The 21,929-nt window shown below is 38.6% G+C and overlaps 1 protein-coding gene across 2 annotated transcripts; it reads right to left on the reverse strand.

Moving 5' to 3' along the window:
• Positions 1-1,068: 1,068 nt before the first annotated feature.
• DRAM1 (DNA damage regulated autophagy modulator 1) lies at positions 1,069-20,805 on the reverse strand. 2 transcript variants are annotated; one of them, XM_087765780.1, is made up of 7 exons: positions 20,293-20,805; positions 14,925-14,992; positions 13,422-13,564; positions 9,405-9,582; positions 8,291-8,349; positions 6,858-6,950; positions 1,069-2,752 (listed from the first exon to the last, which is right to left on the reverse strand). In XM_087765780.1, exons 1-7 carry the CDS (start codon positions 20,448-20,450, stop codon positions 2,690-2,692), a joined length of 762 nt encoding a protein of 253 aa, XP_087621906.1. In that variant the 5' UTR covers positions 20,451-20,805; the 3' UTR covers positions 1,069-2,689. The 2 variants fall into 2 exon arrangements, with proteins under 2 accessions (XP_087621906.1, XP_009464142.2); XM_009465867.2 differs by lacking the exon at positions 1,069-2,752 and adding an exon at positions 3,028-4,642 and having other exon boundaries at positions 20,293-20,799.
• Positions 20,806-21,929: the final 1,124 nt, after the last annotated feature.

Raw genomic sequence — 21,929 nt, forward strand, 5'->3', positions numbered from 1 at the left:
GTACCTTCCACTTACAATTAATTTTATGAGTGTGTGTTGGGAGAGGAGTCATGTTGTGGAGTAAGAAGGTTCTAGAGTGTTAAAGATGTCTGTCAATAACAAAGTATTTATACTGTGTTAAAGCACTTTCTATATTTATTTTTCAAAAATCCATGCAACATTTGATGAGCATTTTTAGAGGAATATCTATGCTCAGCATGGCTTATTTAAGACCAAGAATACTGAACTTGTATAACTCCAGGTAAAATAATAAATGTTCAGAGGCCTGGATTATTGCTACGCTTCACAGAAGACATGCAAAAAATGCTACTCAAGTGTTTAGTTAGGCAAGGAAGTAACTGAAAACAGAATTATTACATGCAAACAAAAGCGGATTTTAAATAGATACATACAGCAGCTGCCTTTGACTTTTTGTTACAACCTGGCATGTCACTGTTTCTGGGTGCAGAATGGCTACAGTTTTGAAAAGTTAAAATATTGTTCTTTTTATATGGTTGTCGTCTCATGAAAATAAGGTCTCTACTGTCTTCTGATGCTCCATTGCAAACTGACAGAAGTCTATTGCAGCAACTGAGCAAAATGTACCTTCTTTGTAATAGGGTAGGAAAAAGGTCTCAAGGGAAGTGGCTTAATAATGACAGCTGAATCGCAGCTTGCACCAGTGCTAAGTACAGCAAGTGGCTCCTGTGATTTAGGCAAATTAATCTGAATATTGAAGTTGCTATGCAACTACATGTTGCAGTAGCAAAACATATTTACTTAGATTAAGCCAGGAAGGGATGGCAAGGAACCTTAGATCTGACTTGTTTTCCACAAAGGCATAATAAAAAAATCATTTAACTTGGTCTCCAGATGACTATTAAAAACAGTTAAAGCTACCTACAAAACTATTGTACTTGCTAGCCTGAACGTGGAAAGTAAACCCTGATCATGTGGTCTACTAGTGCCATCTATTGTGTACAGGGAAAAATACAGATACCAAAAGTTGCCTATTTTCTCTTTAAAATGTGAGAAATACTCTTTCGGCATTACAGTACCAATTAGAAAACATAGCCAAAGATCATAATATCACTTCTGTTTTTTATAAAATACAGCAATTATTATCATTTATGTGTATTACACCAACGTGCAGGACTCTAACCGCTGTCGGGCTTCATCATGCCAATACTGTTCCTGTATGCATGTATGGACCACAGGGGCACGCACGCACAAATGCAGTGAAGGACAGACCCAGCTGCGATAGTTTTAGTCAAAGCTACAGAAATCTTATCCATTAAAAGCTATTGCAACTTCCTCACATTATGTCAAATTTCTCCCAAATGAAGGGACATCAGCTCATCTTCCAAGGAAATGAACATTACCCCTTCTTAAAATCCAAGCACCATGCTGCCTTTCACCATTTCTCGGAGGAGAACAGCTCTTCCAGCTCCTTCCAGCTTCTTTCAGCAAGAATATTTGTGGTGGACATTGTAAACCACTAGGATCTGCTCACCAGCCCCAAACACTCTGAAGTCTTCAAGCAGACCCTCCAAAACCTGAAGGCTTGTGAAAATGTGGTGTCAATACTGAGACTAAGACTCTGTAGTCACAGAGCAGTTTCAAATACCAAGATCTTGAAGGTCTTTACAAACTTCACACTGAAATGTCCAAAACCTACTGACGTATATTACCGTAATACCTCTAGTCTGCTTGAAACTTTTGCAACCAGTATTACCCCAAAATAATAAAGCCCTTGCCATCAAGACGGTTTTGCTACAATCAAACATACGCTGCTGCCAGAGATAAGGCAGTGTGCAAACAGAGCAGAAATAGCAATTTAGAAATGATTTAGCATAATCACTAAAAATAACAATAACTGTCATGTGATTTACTGTAGTTTATGCAAAAGAAGTTTCTCAACGATGGGCTGACAAATAGAAAACATCACGCAAACAGAGGAGATGGTAAAAATATTTCTAGCATAGCTCCCAAGAAAAAAATAGCTATTTCTTGTTGCTAAGAAATGTGAAAATACAGAAAAAAGGATCTGTTGCAAAGGAACAGAAGTGTCCTGTGACATTATCTGTACTAACCTGTAGAGAACATTTGATTGTAAAAAGTTTTAAAAGTGTTATTTAACAAGAGTCATCTACTGCTAAAATGATACAACTTGGTAGAAGAAAATACTTTTCAACTGCTTGCAACATGTCAACTCATAATTCAACTAAAAAAAATAATTAGGATCTTGACTGAAAAGCTGCCTGGAGCCAGAGAATAATCAATGTGTTTTCAATAGTTGTTCACTGCACAAATGAAAAGGTAATGATCCGTTGTCTCCATCTGCGGGTAGATGCATGTCGATATTTTTGGCCTAACAAATTAAATAAAAAGCAAACCCTTGATGATGCATTCTTTTGGTCATGAACGTAACTCATACAAAAATGTATCATGATAAAGCTCAGAAAAATGGGAGGGCTTTCATACGGTAGATCTTCAGTACTTAACACGTTGATTTCAGCAAACAAGATTATCTTGATTCAGCCACTTTCTCTGAAAAAAATGCTGTGTTGTTTTTTTTTTTCTCTTTAAGAGACTGTAAGCACTATAAAGGCTGACAGACTCCTGGATAGGATTCTTTTGAGGAGGACAGAGTACTAAGAGATTAAATAATTGTGAACTTGTTTCAGGAGCCTTGTATTGGGATGACGATTTAATGTTTTCTTACTGTTCTCTTGCCTTGAAACTTGGGAAACTTATTGTGGTGATTTCCTGCCTAAATCAGAAAAATACAAATAATTATTTTCCTGTTTCAGTGTACTTGGATTCACTGTAAAAACACACTAATATTGATTGAGGCTGAACTTCAAGTTAACATAATTTCTTTTATCCATATAAAGGGTTTAGTAAATTGATGAGCTGAAATCTGATATAATTTGAGTAACAACTTCAGGCTCTTATACTTTAGTTTAAGAAAGCTAGGAATAAAAAGCAATAAAAGAACAATACACAATGCACTAAGAAGTATGGTCTTTTCTTAACATGGCCTTCAAAATAGCAGGATGTTGCTTTTTGTGTTTGGTGTGCATTTTCTTGTATTTCTGATCTTCACTTGAAGGAATGTGTGCCCCTTGCAGGATACCTAATCAGCAAGACATAAGTCTTGCATTTAGTCAGTACTAGATTCAATTTTTAACATAGTTGCAACTATAAACCTCTGCAGGATAACCTGAATACTGTGGAAAGCAAATCTGCCAGTGAAAAACGTTTTTACTATTATTATTTGGAAGAACTTATAAAGAAAACGTGGACTCTTTTAGGTTGTCAAACAGCTGAATTTAATACAGTTTAAAATACACATTAAAGGAAATATCAACAGATGACCAGTCTTAAGACATCACTCTCCAAAACACACATTTGTTTTATCTCATGGAAAATTAGCAACTGAAAATCATCAATATTTCTGCATAAACTGTGATAGACCATGGCACATGTAATTTTCAGAGAACTCGATTGATAGCCAAGTGGTTAATGCACTAAACGGAGGTAGTGAATCAGTCCACAAAAGACCCTTTTGCCTCCAGATACTTGTAACATCTGAATTCTCAATTAGTTCCTTTCCAAGTCTTTCATTACAGAAGTAAGTTTATAGCAGCAAATATGCCATATCTTCACTACAGAAGCTCTCCAGGATTTTTTTTTCATCAGTTTTATATATATATAATACTCATACACATATAACTGAACACCTGAGAACTACTGGTGCCTCTTCTTGTTTTCCATTCACTCCTAATGACTTTTTGGAGGCCCTCTTCATTCCATCATTGTAGGTTAAAACACAGACTGGAAAACTTCTGCTTTGTATTAACCTAATTGCAGTAAGATTTCTCTTTAGTAGATAGTGCATATATGTAAATTTAATTTCTATTCCCACCTCAGTTTTAAGCTTCCTATGGCCAGCAGTGCATAAAGGGGAAAAAGGGGTAGACTTTTACAACAGTGATGATTAGAAAACATTTTTCAAGCAATATAGTTTAAACTTCTCCTAGGATTTGTATTTGTATACAGTGTCCACTATCAGAAACATGTAGCATAGAGTTGCCATCTACTAACTGCAAATTTCTAGTCTGGAAACAAAGATGCCCACTTCTGCTCTCACCTTCCTCCACAGTCCTTGCAACTTAACAGAGTAGGAATTCAGCCTTAGTGTTTTCCATTGTCTTTAGACTTTTGTAACTATTTGCAAAATGTACTTTCTCTAGTTTAAAACTAATGTTACTAATCAGACTATAACAAATGAAAAAGTATGGATATGTCCAAAAGGGAAGAGCTGAGGAGATCAAAAGTCTTCGAATGACTTTCAAGTGCTTCTACAGATTGTTTCTATTACAGTACTTTTAATATATCAAACAGTATAAAAATTACAAAATATTGTAAAAAGGTAGCAAGAACATTGCTGCGAGTTTTTAAAATGTTTTAGTGGATGCTGTTAGAGATGTTGCAGAGTTAATGGCATGGGTTCTTTACACAACTTTGAAAATCCCCGTCCCTCTGCAACATTTTCTGTAAGTAAAAAGAAACCTAGAATATTCATATATATAAAATATAATTTTCTCCACTATCAAGAGTCTTCATGTATTTCTGTTGATATCCTTAAAGAAACTTTCTAAAAGAAAAATAAAACAATATCAGCTTAAGATAAATTAATTTTACAGTTCTGTGATGTAAAGTACAAGGAAATAAACCAAAAAAATGTATTTAAGTGAAATACATACTGTGAGAAATTAAAAAAAAAGGCAGCTTATTTTTCTTAGAATCTGGTGCTTGTTTTTTCTGAATTAATAGTTTGGCTTTCTGTGAGCACTGGTTAGGACAAAAAAAGGATAGAATCTAATAAATCCTTCTGTCATTGTCAAACACTAACATTGGATTTCATGCTATTTTGTAGCCTGTATTTTAAAATGTCTGCATTTTTATTTAGTTTAATTCCATCACTTTCTTTTATTTATTATTTTCACAATATTTATATATAGTTAAACTTTCAGTGTTGAACACTTTGGGATCTGTTATCTGAAGCAGACTTATCAACTCATTTAGCTGCTCTGAGGACTACAGCATTGTCTGCAAATATGTATCTCCAAGGGAAGATTTTGACTTTTGATAAAACAGATACCATCACATATGTAGACATCAAAGAGGGATGGACTAGCAATAAATACCTCCCGCCCAAAATGGTAAATGTAATGATGCATGCATTTCTGAACGGTACTTCAATATTTCTGTCAGTTTTAGAAGGCAATTATATGCCTTTAACATAATGCATTGTGTGATTTTGAACAATTACTTTTTTTAAAAAAGTGTTTTGTTCTGCAGAACTTAGTTGGTTTTGTTTTTTTTTAATAAGGGAAAAACCTACAGCCATTGTCTATTCAGTACTATCAGTCAAAAGTAGACAGGTGTAGAAATGTTTGCTATTGGGTAGCAATATATGTTAACTCTGTATTCTTAGTTGAAAATTTATTTCTATATATGCTTATGAAAGTTCTGTACAGATTATATATAAGTATTAACCACTTCCATGCTGAGCAAGCATGTAAAAGTGAAGCAGCGAGTAAATGAATTACAAAGTTTTACATGATGTGGTGTCAAAGTTCAGTTTTATGACAGAGGACTTAGAGGGTTCTCACTATTTTTCCTCCCTTCCCACCTTCACAAATTCTGGATATGGTTTCCAGCAATTTATTACAGCACCAATTGGCTCACATATGTGATCTCGATTATTAGTTCTACAGTTAGGCAAGTGCTTGGATCTAGTTTTCGACTTTCTGGGACTTGTGTGAGGCAATGGTATATATGAAAGCCCTACGTATGGGGTATAACATCTACAGTGATTAAAACTGAGTTAGCTCATCTTTGTAATTATGGTATAAAGCAGCAGTTCTCAGTCTTTTCTACCTTAAGGTCTCTACTCCAGTCTTGCAAAGATCTAACTACTTTATGGGAAAAACAAACATCCAGAAGTCTGAGAAGGATAAGGAGGCCATGATCCTCCTAACATCTACAGTAGTATCCAGGAGGCTTTGTCCTCAAATCTCCACAAGGCACTTGCCATGAGCAATGTTGGTTTTTTTTTTTACAAGTTCTTTTGCCAAACTTAAGCCTCACACATTGGTATTTTCAGCATTTTGTATCCCTGTACCAAACAAAAACCACATGAAACACTGCAGCTGTGTAAACAACAAGAGTTGGTAAGGCAAAGAGGCAAAGCTTGTGAAAGTAAGTTCAAGGCATGCCTTTCACAAATCATATAAAGTGTTTTCTTTTTACCTAATCTAATATTTTCTCTTCCTTAAAGTCAGGCTTGATGCATCACCAGATCCAGCTACCCAAACCAGAAGGTTTTCATGTCAATACTTTTCAAAAAGTATTTGATATTCTTTGCATTGTGAGGGAATGTATATCAAAATGTGAAATTTTCAGAAAGAAAGGAAACATCTATGATTGAAATGCATTGGGTTATTATATAAAATCGCTCAGGCAGAAAGAAATGCAGTTTTAATTGCGCCATTTATTTTAGTATTATGTCACCACCCTTAGAGGGCCTTTTTCTACAAAAAGATTGATCAATTAGAAGAAATTAAGTTATTGAATAATTTTCAAGACCAGACACCTACTAAAATATTAAACTGATTTTTATGTTTTAAAACCCAGGGGAAAAATATTCATTAGGTAGACAGAAATCACTTCTGTGACTGACAAAATTTGTTTCTGTATAGCTTTGGTATATCTAGCTGAGACAAAAAATGGTAATTTTCTATTGCATTTGTTGTTACACAATTCATAGCACTTCTTAGTCACTGCTAAAATAGGTAGATACCAACCTGAAAATCTCTAATGAACGTTAAAAAGAAGAAGATAAAACCAAAGGCCACCGTCCATTCACAGATCGCACTCACAAAATGATAAGTATAATCCTGATGAAATGAGACATAAAATAAATTTTCAGATAAAACAGCCGAACAAAATAACTGTGGAATGCTAGAAAAACAGACATTTCCATCTGTAAAGTCAGCAAATATTCTAAGACTTATGACTCATCATCCCAATACCCTGTTGTATAAAAGTCAATTCAGATTAGTTTTTACAGAATGGTAAGTATATTTATCAAGGTTGCATATGTTCCATTAAGCAACACGTCTTGTGCACTAACATAAAATATAGTACAAGAAAACTACAATTAGCACAAGACAAAAACATAGCTTGAACATAATTTGCACCTGAAAATATTTAGTTCTTATGTGAAGGATACCAAAGTGCCCATATTCAAAACTTTTACTCAGAGCCACTGAGTTCGGTAGTACTATCCCTTACAGTAAATTCTCATGATGTTTTAAAATGGAGGGCTACCATTGTACAACAGTTCCTGACAAGACCTTTGTTTTTAAGTAGACCATCATAGAAAACATATGTAATATGACACAAACAGAATGTAAAGTGTTCCTTAACATGCCATCAACAAATATGCCATCTGCTTCAGTAAAAACATTTTCTCATCCTTGCATCTCAAGTAAAAAAAAAAAAACTCAAGAGGCAGATATTACTAAAATTATCTAACTTGTGAAGATTTATCTCACAGCGGCCTTGCCACTGTTTGGTTGAAGTACATTTGCCAAGTTTGCTTTTATTAAGCTCTTCAAGCAGGATACACTCTCTGCATTATTTAATGTGGTTTTTGAATACCTCCATGTGGCAAAGTTTGTCCAAAAAGAAAACTTACCTTTCATAATTATCATTCTGAGAACACTGAAATCAGTTCAAATACCTGATACTGACTTTAGTATGGTTCAGGTCAGACCCGCAATGTTTATCACAATAGTAAAGACTATTTAATAAAGAATGGTGAAAAAGCTGAAAAAAACAATGTTGTAAAAAAACTTCAGAAACTTCAGAATCAAATTGTTCCACTTTTGTTTCATATGTGAAGTTCATTTTCAAGAAATGTGACTATAAAAGGAAGTAGAACAACTCACTGCTACGGGTAAGTTTCAAATGCTTGGTTAAAATGAAAGTCTAACTCTCTGAAAATTGACCCATCCGTGACAAGTTTTCTTCCCAAGCTGCAGACAGTTTTCTAATGAAGAAATAACTGGAAACCAGCACTGCACAAATCGGTGAGATTTCACAACTCTGTTCATGATAATGTACTATTTAAAGTCTCTGAAGTGTTTGTAATGCTATACACTTTTAAATAAACATAAAAGCATACCTCAAATAATATGATACAGGGTAAGTTGTTTACCTAATGAGATTTTACCTTTTCACCTGAAGTCCAATGAATTTTTGTCATGGAAATTTGTGAAGCAAACACAATCACTGGGGAAAACACAGTGTAAAGGAAACTATAAAAGTTTAGTGAGTAATAGTGAAAATGTCTGCTTACAAAAAAAGACCCCATCTCCCCCTTCTGTAACACAGGAGATCCTGAACAACCAGAATATCAAAACAAAGTATTCAGAAGACAAGTAAATGAAACACATTATTGAATGGTAACTGATAGCAGCAATCAAAACAGATTTCTGCACAAATAAAGGTTTCTGTGGCTTCTTCCGAAGTACAGAGGGTAAGGAAAGACAGTCCAAAACTTAGATCACATTCATGATTGAGAACTGTGGGAGCAGAGTCCCACATTGTTGGAAGGGGAGCCATGTTGGTTCCCATTCGTCCACAATAGGTGCCTTGATATATTTGTACAACTTTCTCTCAGGACTGGGGTCCTCTTTAAAAGCCCTTTCACAGCTGCTGAAACCAAAAGCAGGCTGTAGCTGGCTGGCTGATGCAATGATCTGCTGCAACGACTTTTCAACACTGGCAGATCACCTAAAGACCAATAAAATCAATGGGATGACTCTAATTTCAGCAGGCTGCGGGAAAAGCCAGTAAGTGTGCTGAGTGTGTCTCTAGAGGAGGCATCTAGTTAAGCCAAGCACCAACCAACATGATCAAAAGCGTCTGCTTAGGCTTGAAGGAAATCATGTGTATGCCAACTGTATTTTATATGTCCGTGTGTTAGGTTCATTTTAGAGGCGATGGCCCCATTTTGCAGGCCTCTCTCTGTACCCTCCTTCAAATGAAGGAGGTTGGAAAATTGATCTAGCTTTATTATCATATGATCCTATGAAGAACATTGGGGCATTAGATTTAAATATACCACTGAAGGAAGAGATACAACTTTTTAGAAGACCCTGAAACTCATCTTTATGCTATTAACGGTGTCTTGTCATGCTATATGCATTATTATAGCAGAAATATTAGAGCGCCCTAAGCAAAGATCGTAACTTCATTTTCATCCTTTATCAGCAATGGTTTAACTTAAAAGGAAAGTCATGAATGCATAAAGGGAACACCGTGGGATACACCATAAAGGATACTGGGAATGAAAGCAATGCATGATATTACAGATATGGCCATCCTTATGTGGCACACAAAGTAAGTGTTCCATTGTGGACAGGACTTGTAAGAGATTATAGACTGAAGTGTAATGTATACAACACCCGAGCCAAATGCCACCAAAGCTCCTATGTCATGGACACTGGGAACAGACAGCTCCTGGAAAGAGAATCAGCACAATGGTTAGCTGCTACTATTTGTACAGTGGTAGGAATCAGTGAGCCTTGAGAAGATGGTAGCCACTTTATGCTGGGCACGTACAAGCAGTGAGAAACAGTCCCTTCTCCCAACAGTCTACACAGGGAAGATGAAAGAAAATGGAGAAAGAGAGCTCACAGAGGTAAACTAACCATGTCCAAAGCCACCAGGTCAGAGTCCTTTCCCATGTTCACATAAAAGCATAGATCAATTTTAGTGCTGTTCAACAGTTGGTCTATTACCAAATAATGTTTCCACAAACAGGAACTGGCTTGTGTTTTTCTTAAGAGGTTCCTATACCTCCTTTTTCCTTTTATCCTGCCAAAGATTTTCATCCCTTTGCATTGAAAGTCTAATCTGCATTTGTGTGGCCATAGTCTAACTAATGGTAAAGTTGCACGGGAGCTGTTCTAAATAGTGACTGCTATAGCTCCATCACCCAAGCCTCCAGTGGCCAGCCACAAGGCTCCAGGAAATAAGTCAGCAGAAAATTAGTTATATATTTTTTAAAAAAAAGTGTTACCTAAAATAAGCTCTTGATATGAAGGTCTTACACTGGCAGTCTCTTAAATTATTCAGCCCTCTTACTCTTCCCCACATCATCAGCCACTTTTATTCAAGTTCCTCAACAGGTGAAAGTGTGTATAGAATTCCAGTATCACTATATGTGGCCTATATTTTTGTAATACCCTACCTATGGAAGATTCTCTCCTTTAAAACACAAACAAGTAGAATATCCAGTAAAAAAACAGATGAAGATTCCAGAGAAATTATTGTATTCTAAATGTTTCAAAAAATTACAAAGTTATGGCACCTTGCAATCCAATATCAGACAGGTAAGTTAGCTTCAAAGCTCCTTTCTGTCACCAGAGCATAGCAAAACATGTGCTATGATCTGACCTACTATGTTCTATTTTAGTGATTCATGAAAACACATCTATATCCTTTCATTACATATTTTAACATCTTTCCTGCCTGGAGGCCACTGTTTTCTTTGTCTTGTAATGGTGATACATCCACATGCTCTTTTAAATTCTTTTTCCCCATGCATTTCTTTCTACTGATTCCCTTCAATCTCTCTGTGACGTACTAAGTTCTGTCAGATTTTAAAGCATGTTCCTCACATAGGTATTTAAGTGGCATCTCATCTATACTTGCATTTTCTTCTTCTCTGTCCCACTTTTTGCCTTCCATATAGGAATGACGGGATTTGGTGTGGAAAGCATTAAGCAAGGGTAACTGTTGGCTTTTGCATTTGGCCTGATACAGAGGTTTTCTAACATGGCTCTCATGATTGCTCCTATCAAACTGGCACAGCTTCCCCAAAAAAGCCTATCACAGTCAACCCCTACAGAACTTGGGAAATGTTGTTACATCTGCTATGGTAAGCCTCCTAAGCTTTCTAGTCAAAGACAGGAAGATCTCTTTTTAATCATTTGTAACGTCTAACGGGCAAAACCAGACCTGCTAAGACCTGGGTTTTCGCTTTGCCTTATTCATTAAGGTCTACAGGATTTTTCCTTCCATATCCAATTATCTTCTTAAAGCTAACCCTCCAGTGTCTTTCATTTCTGTATTTCAAGCATTGTGTTATTTAAAACAGAGAACAAACACATTATTCATGGCCATTACTTATTCTCTCAGAAACTCTTTTGTTTTTAGAGGGTACACTAAAACACTCCTAGTGTTTTCTCCCACCTCGTTCCTCACTTTTGCTAAGCGTTCAGACACCAATACCATTAAAACCTCATGCTACCTACCATATCTTACCTTGAAGCAAAAAGGTTGAAAAAAATTTCCTTACAACGAATTATGCTACTTAAAAGACTCACCACAAGTGGCACTAGATTTGAGTAAATAAAAGCAGACCTTAAATATTTCCAGTATAATTTCACACTGAGGCCTTTTTAACAAACTAGATATTTTGCTTTGGAGAAAGAGAAAATGAACTGATGCCCAATAGTGTCAATCAGCTCTACTACAGTACTCAGATATGGTGTTAGCTCACCCAGTGGGGAAAAATAAGTGTTAAGAAACAAAACAGGTAGTGCACATGAATGTGAATTTTCTCCGTGACCCACAGATTAGAGGGACTAGACCGAATGCTGAAGAAATAACTTCTAATTCCAGCTTTGCTTTGGTCTCCTGACCTGAAACAATCACCTGACCTTGAGCAAATCTCACAGCCTCTTCATGTCTCAGTTAGTCTACTAGTAAATGGGGATAAGAGTGTACCGGTCACTATCTGTACACTATACAGTTAAAAGACCAAAAACTTGCAAGCCATCATTTCCATCTTCCTGGGCAATTAAGCATGCTCAAAAACCCTCTAGATCAGATCCTTACCTAGATTAGATCCTTACTGTGTTCTGAACCCTTCCTACAAACTGCACTTAACATGGAAAGTAAGGGCAAAGCAGAGGAAAGAGAAATTAGGTGAGGAAGGAGTTTATGAGCAGGCAATGACAGACAATAGAGATTAGATAAGAACCAATGTTCTAATTGTCAAGGGACCCCTTTGGACACTTTAGGATCAAAGTTTCTGCTTCCCGGACTCTACCAAATTATTTTGCATTCCTGATTTGTCTTTTCCTTATAGAAGCTGAGTTTGTTTTCTATTTCAGTCAAGGAACACTGTTCCCCATCATCTAACTTTTTTTGTGTGCCACATATAAATCTAATCAATAAGAGCACAGATGTTTAAAAGTAGAATAGCATGCTTAGAACAGAGTGTAGTGTTTGCAATCCACACGCACTGCCTGGAGGTAAAACTAAAAAAGAGCAAGATATCAATCTAAGGCAGAGTTTTTTGTCTGAAAATACCATGTCAATTACATGCAAAATTGTATTGGCTGCTGAAGCCCTGGTAATCTTTATTTTCAATTTATCTGTATGTTGTCAGGTTACTATATGAGCACAACAGTATTTACCAAAAATGTTCCCCAAGGCAGGCCATCCTTTAAAAGAAATAATTCAGCTGTTTCCACAGATTTAAAGGCAATATCTCAAACTATCTGCCAATTAAACTTGACTTGATTCTCAGCTGAAGTTTTCAGTGCAATTGTTCTAATACTTCTTTGTGTCAGAATCTACCTTTATTACACACTTCCTCACTAGAAAAGGTGAAAAGAATAACCTGTTTCAATATTTTTCCTCTCTGTTAAATTTTCTTTCAGACACTGAGGGCTGGACTTCTTTGATTTATAATGAGATGTCTCATCCTTTCTGGCAAAGTAAGTGGTAATTCTACATGTCTCTATCAACAGACTTAACATGTTGTTATGCCATCTCCTACAGACTCAAAGCAATGGACTAATATTGTGCTCAATGTTCTAACCTGCCACGTAAGTCTAGTTTATTTGGTAAAAGTGCTGCTAGTGTGCGTGCCATCATTCAGGTAAAAATACAGGTGCTTTTGCTAGCCTGACATATTCTGCCCTATCTGACTGTAAGCGAACTAAACTGCGAATAGCAAAGCTTTTTTACAGTAAAATTTTCATAGTAAAAATTTTACAAGAAAAACGTCTATATTAAGTTGTTTTCTAGGACAGACATGTTACAAGACAAGCACACACAAAACCCCTTACTGACATAACTGTAGAAGCAAAAAATCTAATATATAGGGAGAAAGCAAATCAGTCTTTTTAAAGCTACTGAAAAAATGCAGGAATAAGAAAGACATTCTTACTCCATTTGCCAAGTATCCACACTGGGATAATGTTAAATACTCTTATCTATTTGATTTTTTAACTGGTAAAATAACTTTAGTTTAATTTATGATATGAACTGCATGGTCATACCTGAAAAGCTGCAACTATACCCATTCCAATACAGCCCATCAATCCAATACATAATGAAAACATGTTGCATGAAGACCTAACAAAGTGTGATGCCTCATTTTGCTTCTCTATTAATAAATATCTGATGTACATTGTAATTACACCTGAAAAACAAAAAAATACATACTTTGTTCAATGATCATGTGTTGTTTACGTTATAACACCTTGCCCTGTAACACATTAGCATACAGAATAAAATTATAAGCATAACACAATAAATAATACTGCCTTTAACTCTACTGGAAGGAAGAAGACAAGTAGTGAATTTCAGATATATTACTTTCAGATAGAACTGTCTTAACATTATCTTAGTCTTAGCATTGCACATTAATGCTATCTAGAAATAACTGCACATCACTTCAACAAAAACACTAATTTAGGCACAGAGGCACTGGCATTCCACATTAGGAATAGATGTTACGCAGAGATGAACCATAAGCTGGAAATGGGAGAATTTTTTCTGCCTGATATGCAGTCCTATACCAGAACTTCATCTCCTTATAATGGATGCCCTGAAGAATTAATACATTTTTGAATAGTGTAAACAGAAAAAAATATAACTAGCTGTGTATCCAGAAAACATTTTCAAAGCTTTTGGGACAATTCTGGCTGCTCTTTAGTACAACAGCATCCCCAAACCACTACACACAGATTTTAGTCCAGCCTACATGACCCCAATATGCAGTTCACTCCTGACAAACATCTCTACTGCATTAGAAGATCATGGTTCATCAGGATATAATAAGCTGTAGACTGGATTCCACAGTTCAGTAACATAGAACATCGTTTCAGTCTATCTACAGTTGGAAAAATAAATCGTGTAACTTTGTCTGGGCACTATGAAATACACCAAGATAGTGTGACTGAATGAGGCTCTTAGAAAAGGTAAAATAGGTGATTTTTTTATGCAATCATAGAATCGTAGAATGGTTTGGGTTGGAAGGGACCTTAAAGATCATCTAGTTCCAACCCCCCCCCGGACTACACGTATACAGAGGTACACAGCTTTTGATCCTCCATCCCCTAGAGGTGAATAGAAAATGCCAAACTTCTTGATTCAAGACCAGCAGCCATTTAGTAGAGGAGTAGGGATCTTGCAGAGGAAACCAGGTGTTGCTTCAACACTGTTCTTCCCTTTGCTGCAGCATCCTAGAGCCTAATGTCTCCCTACATCAGATACACTTTTTGCAAAGTAATTATGCCATCTTTCTTCCACTTTTTATTTCCAGCTGCATTGACTACTTTGCACTGATGAGGTGCTCTTAAGAGACAGAAGTGCCTCTAAGCCTGCACTCCCTGAGCCTAAGGACCTGGCCCTCTAGTTACTACTTCCATCTACCTGATAGTACCACTCGACTGTGGAGCACTTTTTCTGCAGAATATTTTATGGACTGCAATGTAAGCAGACAGCTTTCGCTCGTTTTCATTTCTTTGCTGTGTTCAAACCAAGTATCTTATACGTACCTAAAAGTGCTGAAATATTAATCATAAAACCAAAGATACCACTCTCCGGAGGTTTAGTTCCAGTGTCACTAAAGCAGGAAGAGAAAGAAATTAAAAGTTAATTGAGATCCGTGAAACATAAATGAGATGTACACATGAAACCCCAAGAGAAATGTAACTTGTGTGCACTGCTGCTATGTGCGTAAGACATTTAAACATATAAATTGGAATGTTGTCTGCTGCACGCTTAAGCTCCATTTGTAGTACTGAATCTTTCTTTTTAGAAAGAAATAGTATTTTTAGAGCATACTATTTGAACTGTATTTCTTTCTTTTCTGTATGCAATATGCAGAGATGTGACAGAGCGATACTTTACTCCTGAAAGACATAAATGATTACATAAATGACATTTTAGAAATAACATTTCTTTTATCTTCTACATTAACACCATGATAGAGTAAAACATATCTAATGGCATTCAGTATCCTAAGATGTGAGAGAACTGGGCTTAATTTCCTGATATGTTTGAAAGGACTTTACCCCAGGAGAGCAATTGCATTCCACTGCCCGGGAATGTTCCTAGGCACTGTTTAATTTACTAGTGTAGGTACAGCTTAAGAGTACTCTGGGCCTAGGTGTTGTAAGTCTCTTCCACTGAAGCAATTCACCCTTACAGGGGATAATTAGAAGTTCACTGGGACAGACAGATGGACCATGAGCATGAGAATATCTACAGAATTTATACACATACATACATGCACATATATATATATATATGAAAAACAACATGTATACAAAATATATGTTATGTAGAAAATTGAATACTTTGATCATAGAATCCTTTTCCCTCTTTTCCCTACATATGTGCAAACACCCACACCAGAGAATGCCCTTTCCTCACAGGAAGGACATATTCCTGGGAGTATGTGGGTTCAAGTTCCCCCAAGCAGGACTCTTTACACAAGGTGAGTGCTCTGTTGAAAGAATACTGCGATGCCATCACCTCTTTGCACTATGTTTTCTTGTCTAACATTCAGCCAGTTGATATCTATTCGATCAGGCTCTGTTAGTCAAGCCAATGGAAAACATGTAGCTCATAAATCTTTACATAATTTGGGTGTGAGCTGAGTTTTCAGCTACTCAGCAGTACCAAGAGGCACGATTGTGTGTGTAAACAGAGGCACCCAAGGAACACTACTGTCAGAAATGTAAAGACATAAGGATTTTAGCTAATGTCAAAGTTCAGTGGAAACAGAGCAAAGATTCTGAGAACAAAATTTTCTCTTAGGTGTATGATGGGACAAGTAGGTACTAGCTGGAGATTTTTTTAATGTGATTCAAGACGACGAATACTGTTCATTCCAACGGTGAGGCTGGATTAGTTTTCAGTGCTAAACTTCTGAACCTACCACTGAGTGCAGCCAAAATGACAGGTGCTCAGCATGAATGCCTGTGCTCTTAACACCCAAAAGAGAAAGCACTCTCTACATAAGCAATCATTCTTACAGATTTTGACAATTTCGTTAAGTTCAAGCCAGAAGAGTATGACCATATCAAAAGATTTAGGTTTTTTAGAAATTAATGTTTGCTTTCAAACCCTTTCTGTTACAGACGCATTCGTGTAATCAGTTGCTAAGATGATTTATCAAGAACAGGAGGAAGCTTAGGGTGAAGGGAGAATCCTTTTCTATGACAAGCTGATGCAAAATATAGAGAAAAATCTTGTATTTCTTTTGACTAGATTGGTTCCAAATTCTCAGACAACAGAAGCTTGGACCAGGCTTTTAGACAAGTTTTTACAACTTCTTAGGCATTAGGAATCCCTATTCATCTGTATTTTCTTGTTATAAAGCTTTCTGAAGACATGCTCCAGCTTGTACTCTGTGTTAGTCTTGTTTCTCTTTGATGGTGGAATTGGTGAAAAAAGTACAGTAACTCTCATTTTTTTGTTTGACACTTCTGAAAATCATCTTAATCCATGCTTCATTTAGCCCATTTTTTAACCTTGAACTTCACATCTTTTCCTCATGTTTCTGGAGTGTTTTCATTAATATGAAAAAGGACTCCATTTAAAAAGTGGGCCACTTGTGACAATCTTGAAGGAGTTTTGCAAATCAGAAACTGCTCTATGCTAAGTACAGGACTGTGATCACTTCAAAGCTTTTGAAGGACTTTAGGTGAGAAGAGAATGGAATCAGCACATGCAAAGAAAGCCACTTGAAGTTCTTGGAACACTTCACATAATAAAAGCAATCCAAATAACCTGAAATTGCACTGAACTCCATTTTTTTAATTAAAGCTTTTCTCAAGCTAAAGCTTTATAGGTGAATTTTGCGATTGTTGATTTTTACACTCAATAATCTTAGATGTATGCTTTCAAGAAATTTCATACCAAGAATACTTTATCATATCTACAATGTATTTACAAAGTACTGCACCAGACTTTTAAGGACATGATCTTTTTAATGCCATATTTTCCACTGAAAAATCCCTGAAGCTAAATAAAGACTTAGGTACATTTTTGGTTTACTTCTGGTCTGCTGCTTTGGAAAAAAGGGGGGGAAAAAAAAGTATTTGTGACAGTTACTTTCTTTTCCTGAAAAAGAAAAAAGCAACTGGCACATATGAAACGAAAACATGTGCTCACTTATTTGCAATGGTGCATAGGTTAGCACAACCACCACAGAAAAGATGAGGAACCCTGTATGAAAATGACAGCATTTATGTCACTGTCTCATGTAGCAGAATTCTACAAACAGTCAAACAGTCTTCTGAAGAGTGGAAAGACAAGAAGGTAGAGGAAACAGGGAATAAATATTTTAGGGCCAGAAGATTCATCATCATATTTTCTTCATAGCCACCATAAACTATTTTTCTCCACACTGAAGTCTCAAATTTTTAAAGTAGGAAGATTATATTCTGCCTATAGGGATCCGGATTGATCCAGAGGTACTAACTGGCAGCAAATACCTTAAGGGAAATTCCCTTTACTCTTTCACTGAGAATTCAAACCACCAAACAGCCACCCCAGCACATCCACATTGGTTTGTATTTTGAGTAGTATGAGCAAAATAACGAATTTGGGCACAAGTTAATCATTTTTTAAGCGTCAGCTGCTAGAAAACACAAAATCATATTCATTTTTATCTACCCAGAAATGTATTTATATGGTTTACTTGATGAGACATTAGCACAGTTTCAGTGACAAATTTATATGTGCTCTTTCTCTCACTGTGACAGCTGTTATATGGTAAACAAATAAAATTAACAAGTTATCTCAAGACACACACAGGGTACTTGAGGAATGTAGATAAGGACTACAGAATGTTGAACTAAAATTTGTCAGTATTTTTCTCCTTTATGTAACTGGAATTTCCCCATGCAAGCTCTACTTAATTTTTATAGTTCATTTTAAGATATTGCACAACTGAAATGTTGCAACATTCTTCCTCTTCCTTTTTTATCACTAAATCACATTCTTAATCCCATGATTCAGCTTGTTAGGCTAAAGGAATGACCTGCAAAAATAAGAACACGAACTTTTGTACGACTATTGGCCTGACTACTTAGAAGAAATTATCATATTACTCCCAAGTGCATCTTCTGTGAAGATCATATGCTCAGATCATGTACCTTTAGAATTATTACAGATTGTTCACCATCAGTCAATGTATATCCTTAGTCCAAATGTTCTGTTAAAAGGACGTAAAATAAACAAGACATCTGTCTTTTAAAAAACTTTACTAGCAAATGCAGAGGGCCTGAAATGTGAGTGGGTTTGGTGTTTTTTTAATCACTGACACAGGCACATATGTATTGCATTTTTTTTAGGGTATGTGGACATTTATTGTAATTCCTTAGTTAAAGGATAAGAATGATTTTTTCACTGAGATGTTCAGTTAGATTGATATAACTATGGCAGCTGTGATACATTCATCAGAGTTGTGACTTGTACGTTTGGTTTACCTCTTCAAAAAGAATGACACTTACAATTGAGATATCTGGGCTGTCAAGAACTTGACTGCAAACACAATTATAGAGGAAAAAAAAAGGTCCTGTTCTCTCATATATTTTATTCAAGGACATGGCTTCAACCTAAGAAACATCATTTGGCAAATTTCTTACTACAAGACCTCAAAATCCTTCTGAGCACAAACCATGAACTGAGCATGGACACAGTTATATCAAACAGTTTCTTTTTCTTGGTTAATAATGGATAAATTGCACTCGTTACAAGTGCTTTTGTGTCAGTAAAACTGTGTATGTAATCAAGGAAGAGCATGAGTATAACCACAATTGTTAAGGCAGTAGAGTTTTTGTGCATGTACAAGAACAAGGCTTTCCAAGAGTTGAGTCCAGATTTGGGCTGATAATCTTAAAAAGTTTTGCTAACATAAGCATGAAGCCCAATTTTCTTTGGCTCAATTTGAATGAAGCTCAACTTTCTTGTGGGTTGCGGTGTCATTTGCACCATCTCACTTGCTTATGATGACAGACCCTAATTTTCAGTCAGATTTATGTGTATGTACAAATGAAGTTAGCAGTCTTCTGAAATTATGCACGTCCTAAAAGTCCTTCAAGGAATTAGGTCTAGATGTATCTTGAAAGATGTCTTTGAAAGTCTTTTTTAGATCTTGTATATATCAGAGACCACTCTCGGATTTCTGGCTTACCTTTAATCTGTAAGAGCTAAATACTAGCAATTTCACAGCTCAGATTTAAATGTTAACATAAGCAATGTATATACAATGATACAGAATATACAGAATTGGCCTTAAATGACTAAGGCTATAGAAAAGAGATGCCACTCATCTCTCAGGGAGCCTTTTACGCTCACTGTTCCTATGCTGAAATATTAATCATGCATGTTTGTGGGACTGTGCGTCCTACAAAAGCTATTGTAGGGCTTCAAGTCCTGTCACTACCCGGTGCAGTTTGCCCAAGTTCTGGAGTTACAAAAGCAAAACTACATTTCCACCACTGACTCCAGGGCAGTGACCCTAAGTTTTGCTAACATCGGGCCTGCAGCGCTCTTTGGCTCCAGCAGAAAACTGTTTCAGGTCCTTTCTACCACGTCCATCAGCGTTGGGGTCCTGTGGCTCTCGGAGAGGGCTGGGCGCCAGAGGTGCGATGGGTGACAGGAGCGCACAGCGGGCCCCTGCTCTGCCTCCCCTCACGGGGAGGCCCCGCCACCGCTGCCTCTCCTTCCTCCGGGGAGCCCCACACCCGCGCCGGGGGCTCGGCCCCAGCCGCGGGGGGAAGGACCCGCGGAGCCGGCTGCGAGGGGGCCCCTCAGCACCTCCCGGCTAAGCCGCCACCTCACAGCCCGGGCGTCACCCCCCGCGCCCCGCCGGCACCTCAGCCGCTCCCACCGCCGCCCCTGCCTCACCTGATGTAGGGGACGAGGGGCTCGACGTGGCCCGCCAGCACGGCGGTCACATAGGAGATGATGAAGGCGGCCGAGGACCAGCTGACGAGCAAAGCGGGGACGAAAGCCACGCCGGGCATGCAGCACAGCATCGCCGGCGGCTGCCCTGCCCCGGGCATCAGCGGCTGGGGCGGGAGCGCCCGGCCGGGCTCCGTGGCGGCGCACTGAAGTCACGGACCGTGACCGAGGACTTGCGGGACGCGCGCGCACACACACAGACACACACAGACAACACACCCCCACCCACGCGCCCCGGCCGGTTCCCGTCGTCCCCCGCCAGGCAGCGGCGCTGCCACCTCCAGCAGCGACGGGGATCCCCCGCCGCCCGCAGCCTTCCCTTCCCTCTCGTTCCTCCTCAGCGCCCCCCCGGGGGGCAGCGCCCGCGCCCGCGCCCGCCCCGCCCGCCGCGGCTAACGGCCGCCAACGGCTAACAGCCCCGCCGGCCCGGCGGGGTGCCGCGGGCGGTGGGGAGCGAGGGGACCGGCCGAGGTGGTCCCGTTCGCCTTTCACCTGGGGCGGCACCTCGAAGGGCTTCGGCGAGTTTCCGAGCGACGACGGAAAGTCCCCCGACAGCCCCCGCCCCGGCCCCGTGAGGGCTCGGTCGCCGCCGGCTCTGCGGGCCGCACGCGCCCCGGTCGGGAGCACGGAGGCGGGCTGTGCTGCCGGGGAGCGCTTGGCAGGGTCTGCGGGGTGGGCCGGCGGCGTGTGCGTTCGCAGATATCTTTAAAAGGAAAAGGACTAAAAATGCAGTCCAGTGTCGGCGTTTACCGCCTTGGGTTTCGCGGCTTGCGCTCGCTGCGGGGCCGGCCGCGCTGGCGCGAAGCCGGCGGAGCTGCCTGCGGGGCGGCCAGCCCGGCTGGCCGGGGGCACGGCACGGGGGGTGCAAACCGGTTCAGAAACTCTGGGGCTCGAAGGTCTCGTTGTGGAGCCCTACGTGGGACGAAACTCATCCACCTTGGGCTTTCATTTCAAGCCCATAATGTAGCCTTGCTTTGCAAATCTTCTGAGGGATTCACTTTTTCACACGCTCTGAGGGAAACCACAGTTTGATTCAAAATCATACCGTGTTCCACATTTTTGCTTCCGTTTAACCTGAAGCCCTGGAGAGTCTGTCAAGGTTGTGTCTATTTCCTTTGACTCATATTTATCTGCTTTCCAAACTAACATCCAAATTCATGGTCACCGTTCTGAAACACAAATACGTGCACACTCTGTCTCCCTCCTTTCGTCTCCTTGAAAATTTATTGTGAGTCTTGTCTTGCTGCCTTCAGTACACGTTCCCTGCGGTGGAAGGGTAGTAAATTAGAAGGTGAGCACCTTGCACGCTTTTGAAGATATTAGGAAGCAAGACAGAAGTTTAATAAAAGGACTTGGGATAGTGTACGTTGGTGTAAGTACAGAAATGTAATCACACCAATTATTCTACCGCTAAGACTGGAGGTACTCTACACCTTATGCCTTTTGGCAGTAGCATGTTGCTCACATTCTTAATGTATAACTCGAGTCTAATAATTCACTGATACTCCATGATCACACTTGAGCACTTTAAAAAAAAAAAAAAGCCCAGCCCTTTTCATATTGGCTAATACTTCCGTACT

This window comes from Nipponia nippon, unplaced genomic scaffold (genome assembly GCF_047370975.1).
Source record: "Nipponia nippon isolate SJK-2023a ecotype South Korea unplaced genomic scaffold, ASM4737097v1 scaffold_3, whole genome shotgun sequence".
Lineage (NCBI taxonomy): Eukaryota > Metazoa > Chordata > Aves > Pelecaniformes > Threskiornithidae > Nipponia > Nipponia nippon.

What these genes read in the sequence shown, in the direction of transcription:
- DRAM1 (XM_087765780.1), bottom strand. Translation starts at nt 20,450, where the DNA reads ATGCCCGGGGCAGGGCAGCCGCCGGCGATGCTGTGCTGCATGCCCGGC. An exon ending in TAATATTTCAGCACTTTTAG is followed by an intron (nt 13,565 to 14,924) that starts GTACGTATAAGA and finishes TTTGTTTTTCAG; the next exon opens with GTGTAATTACAATGTACATC. An exon ending in ATGCATTGCTTTCATTCCCA is followed by an intron (nt 8,350 to 9,404) that starts GTATCCTTTATG and finishes TGTTTTCCCCAG; the next exon opens with TGATTGTGTTTGCTTCACAA.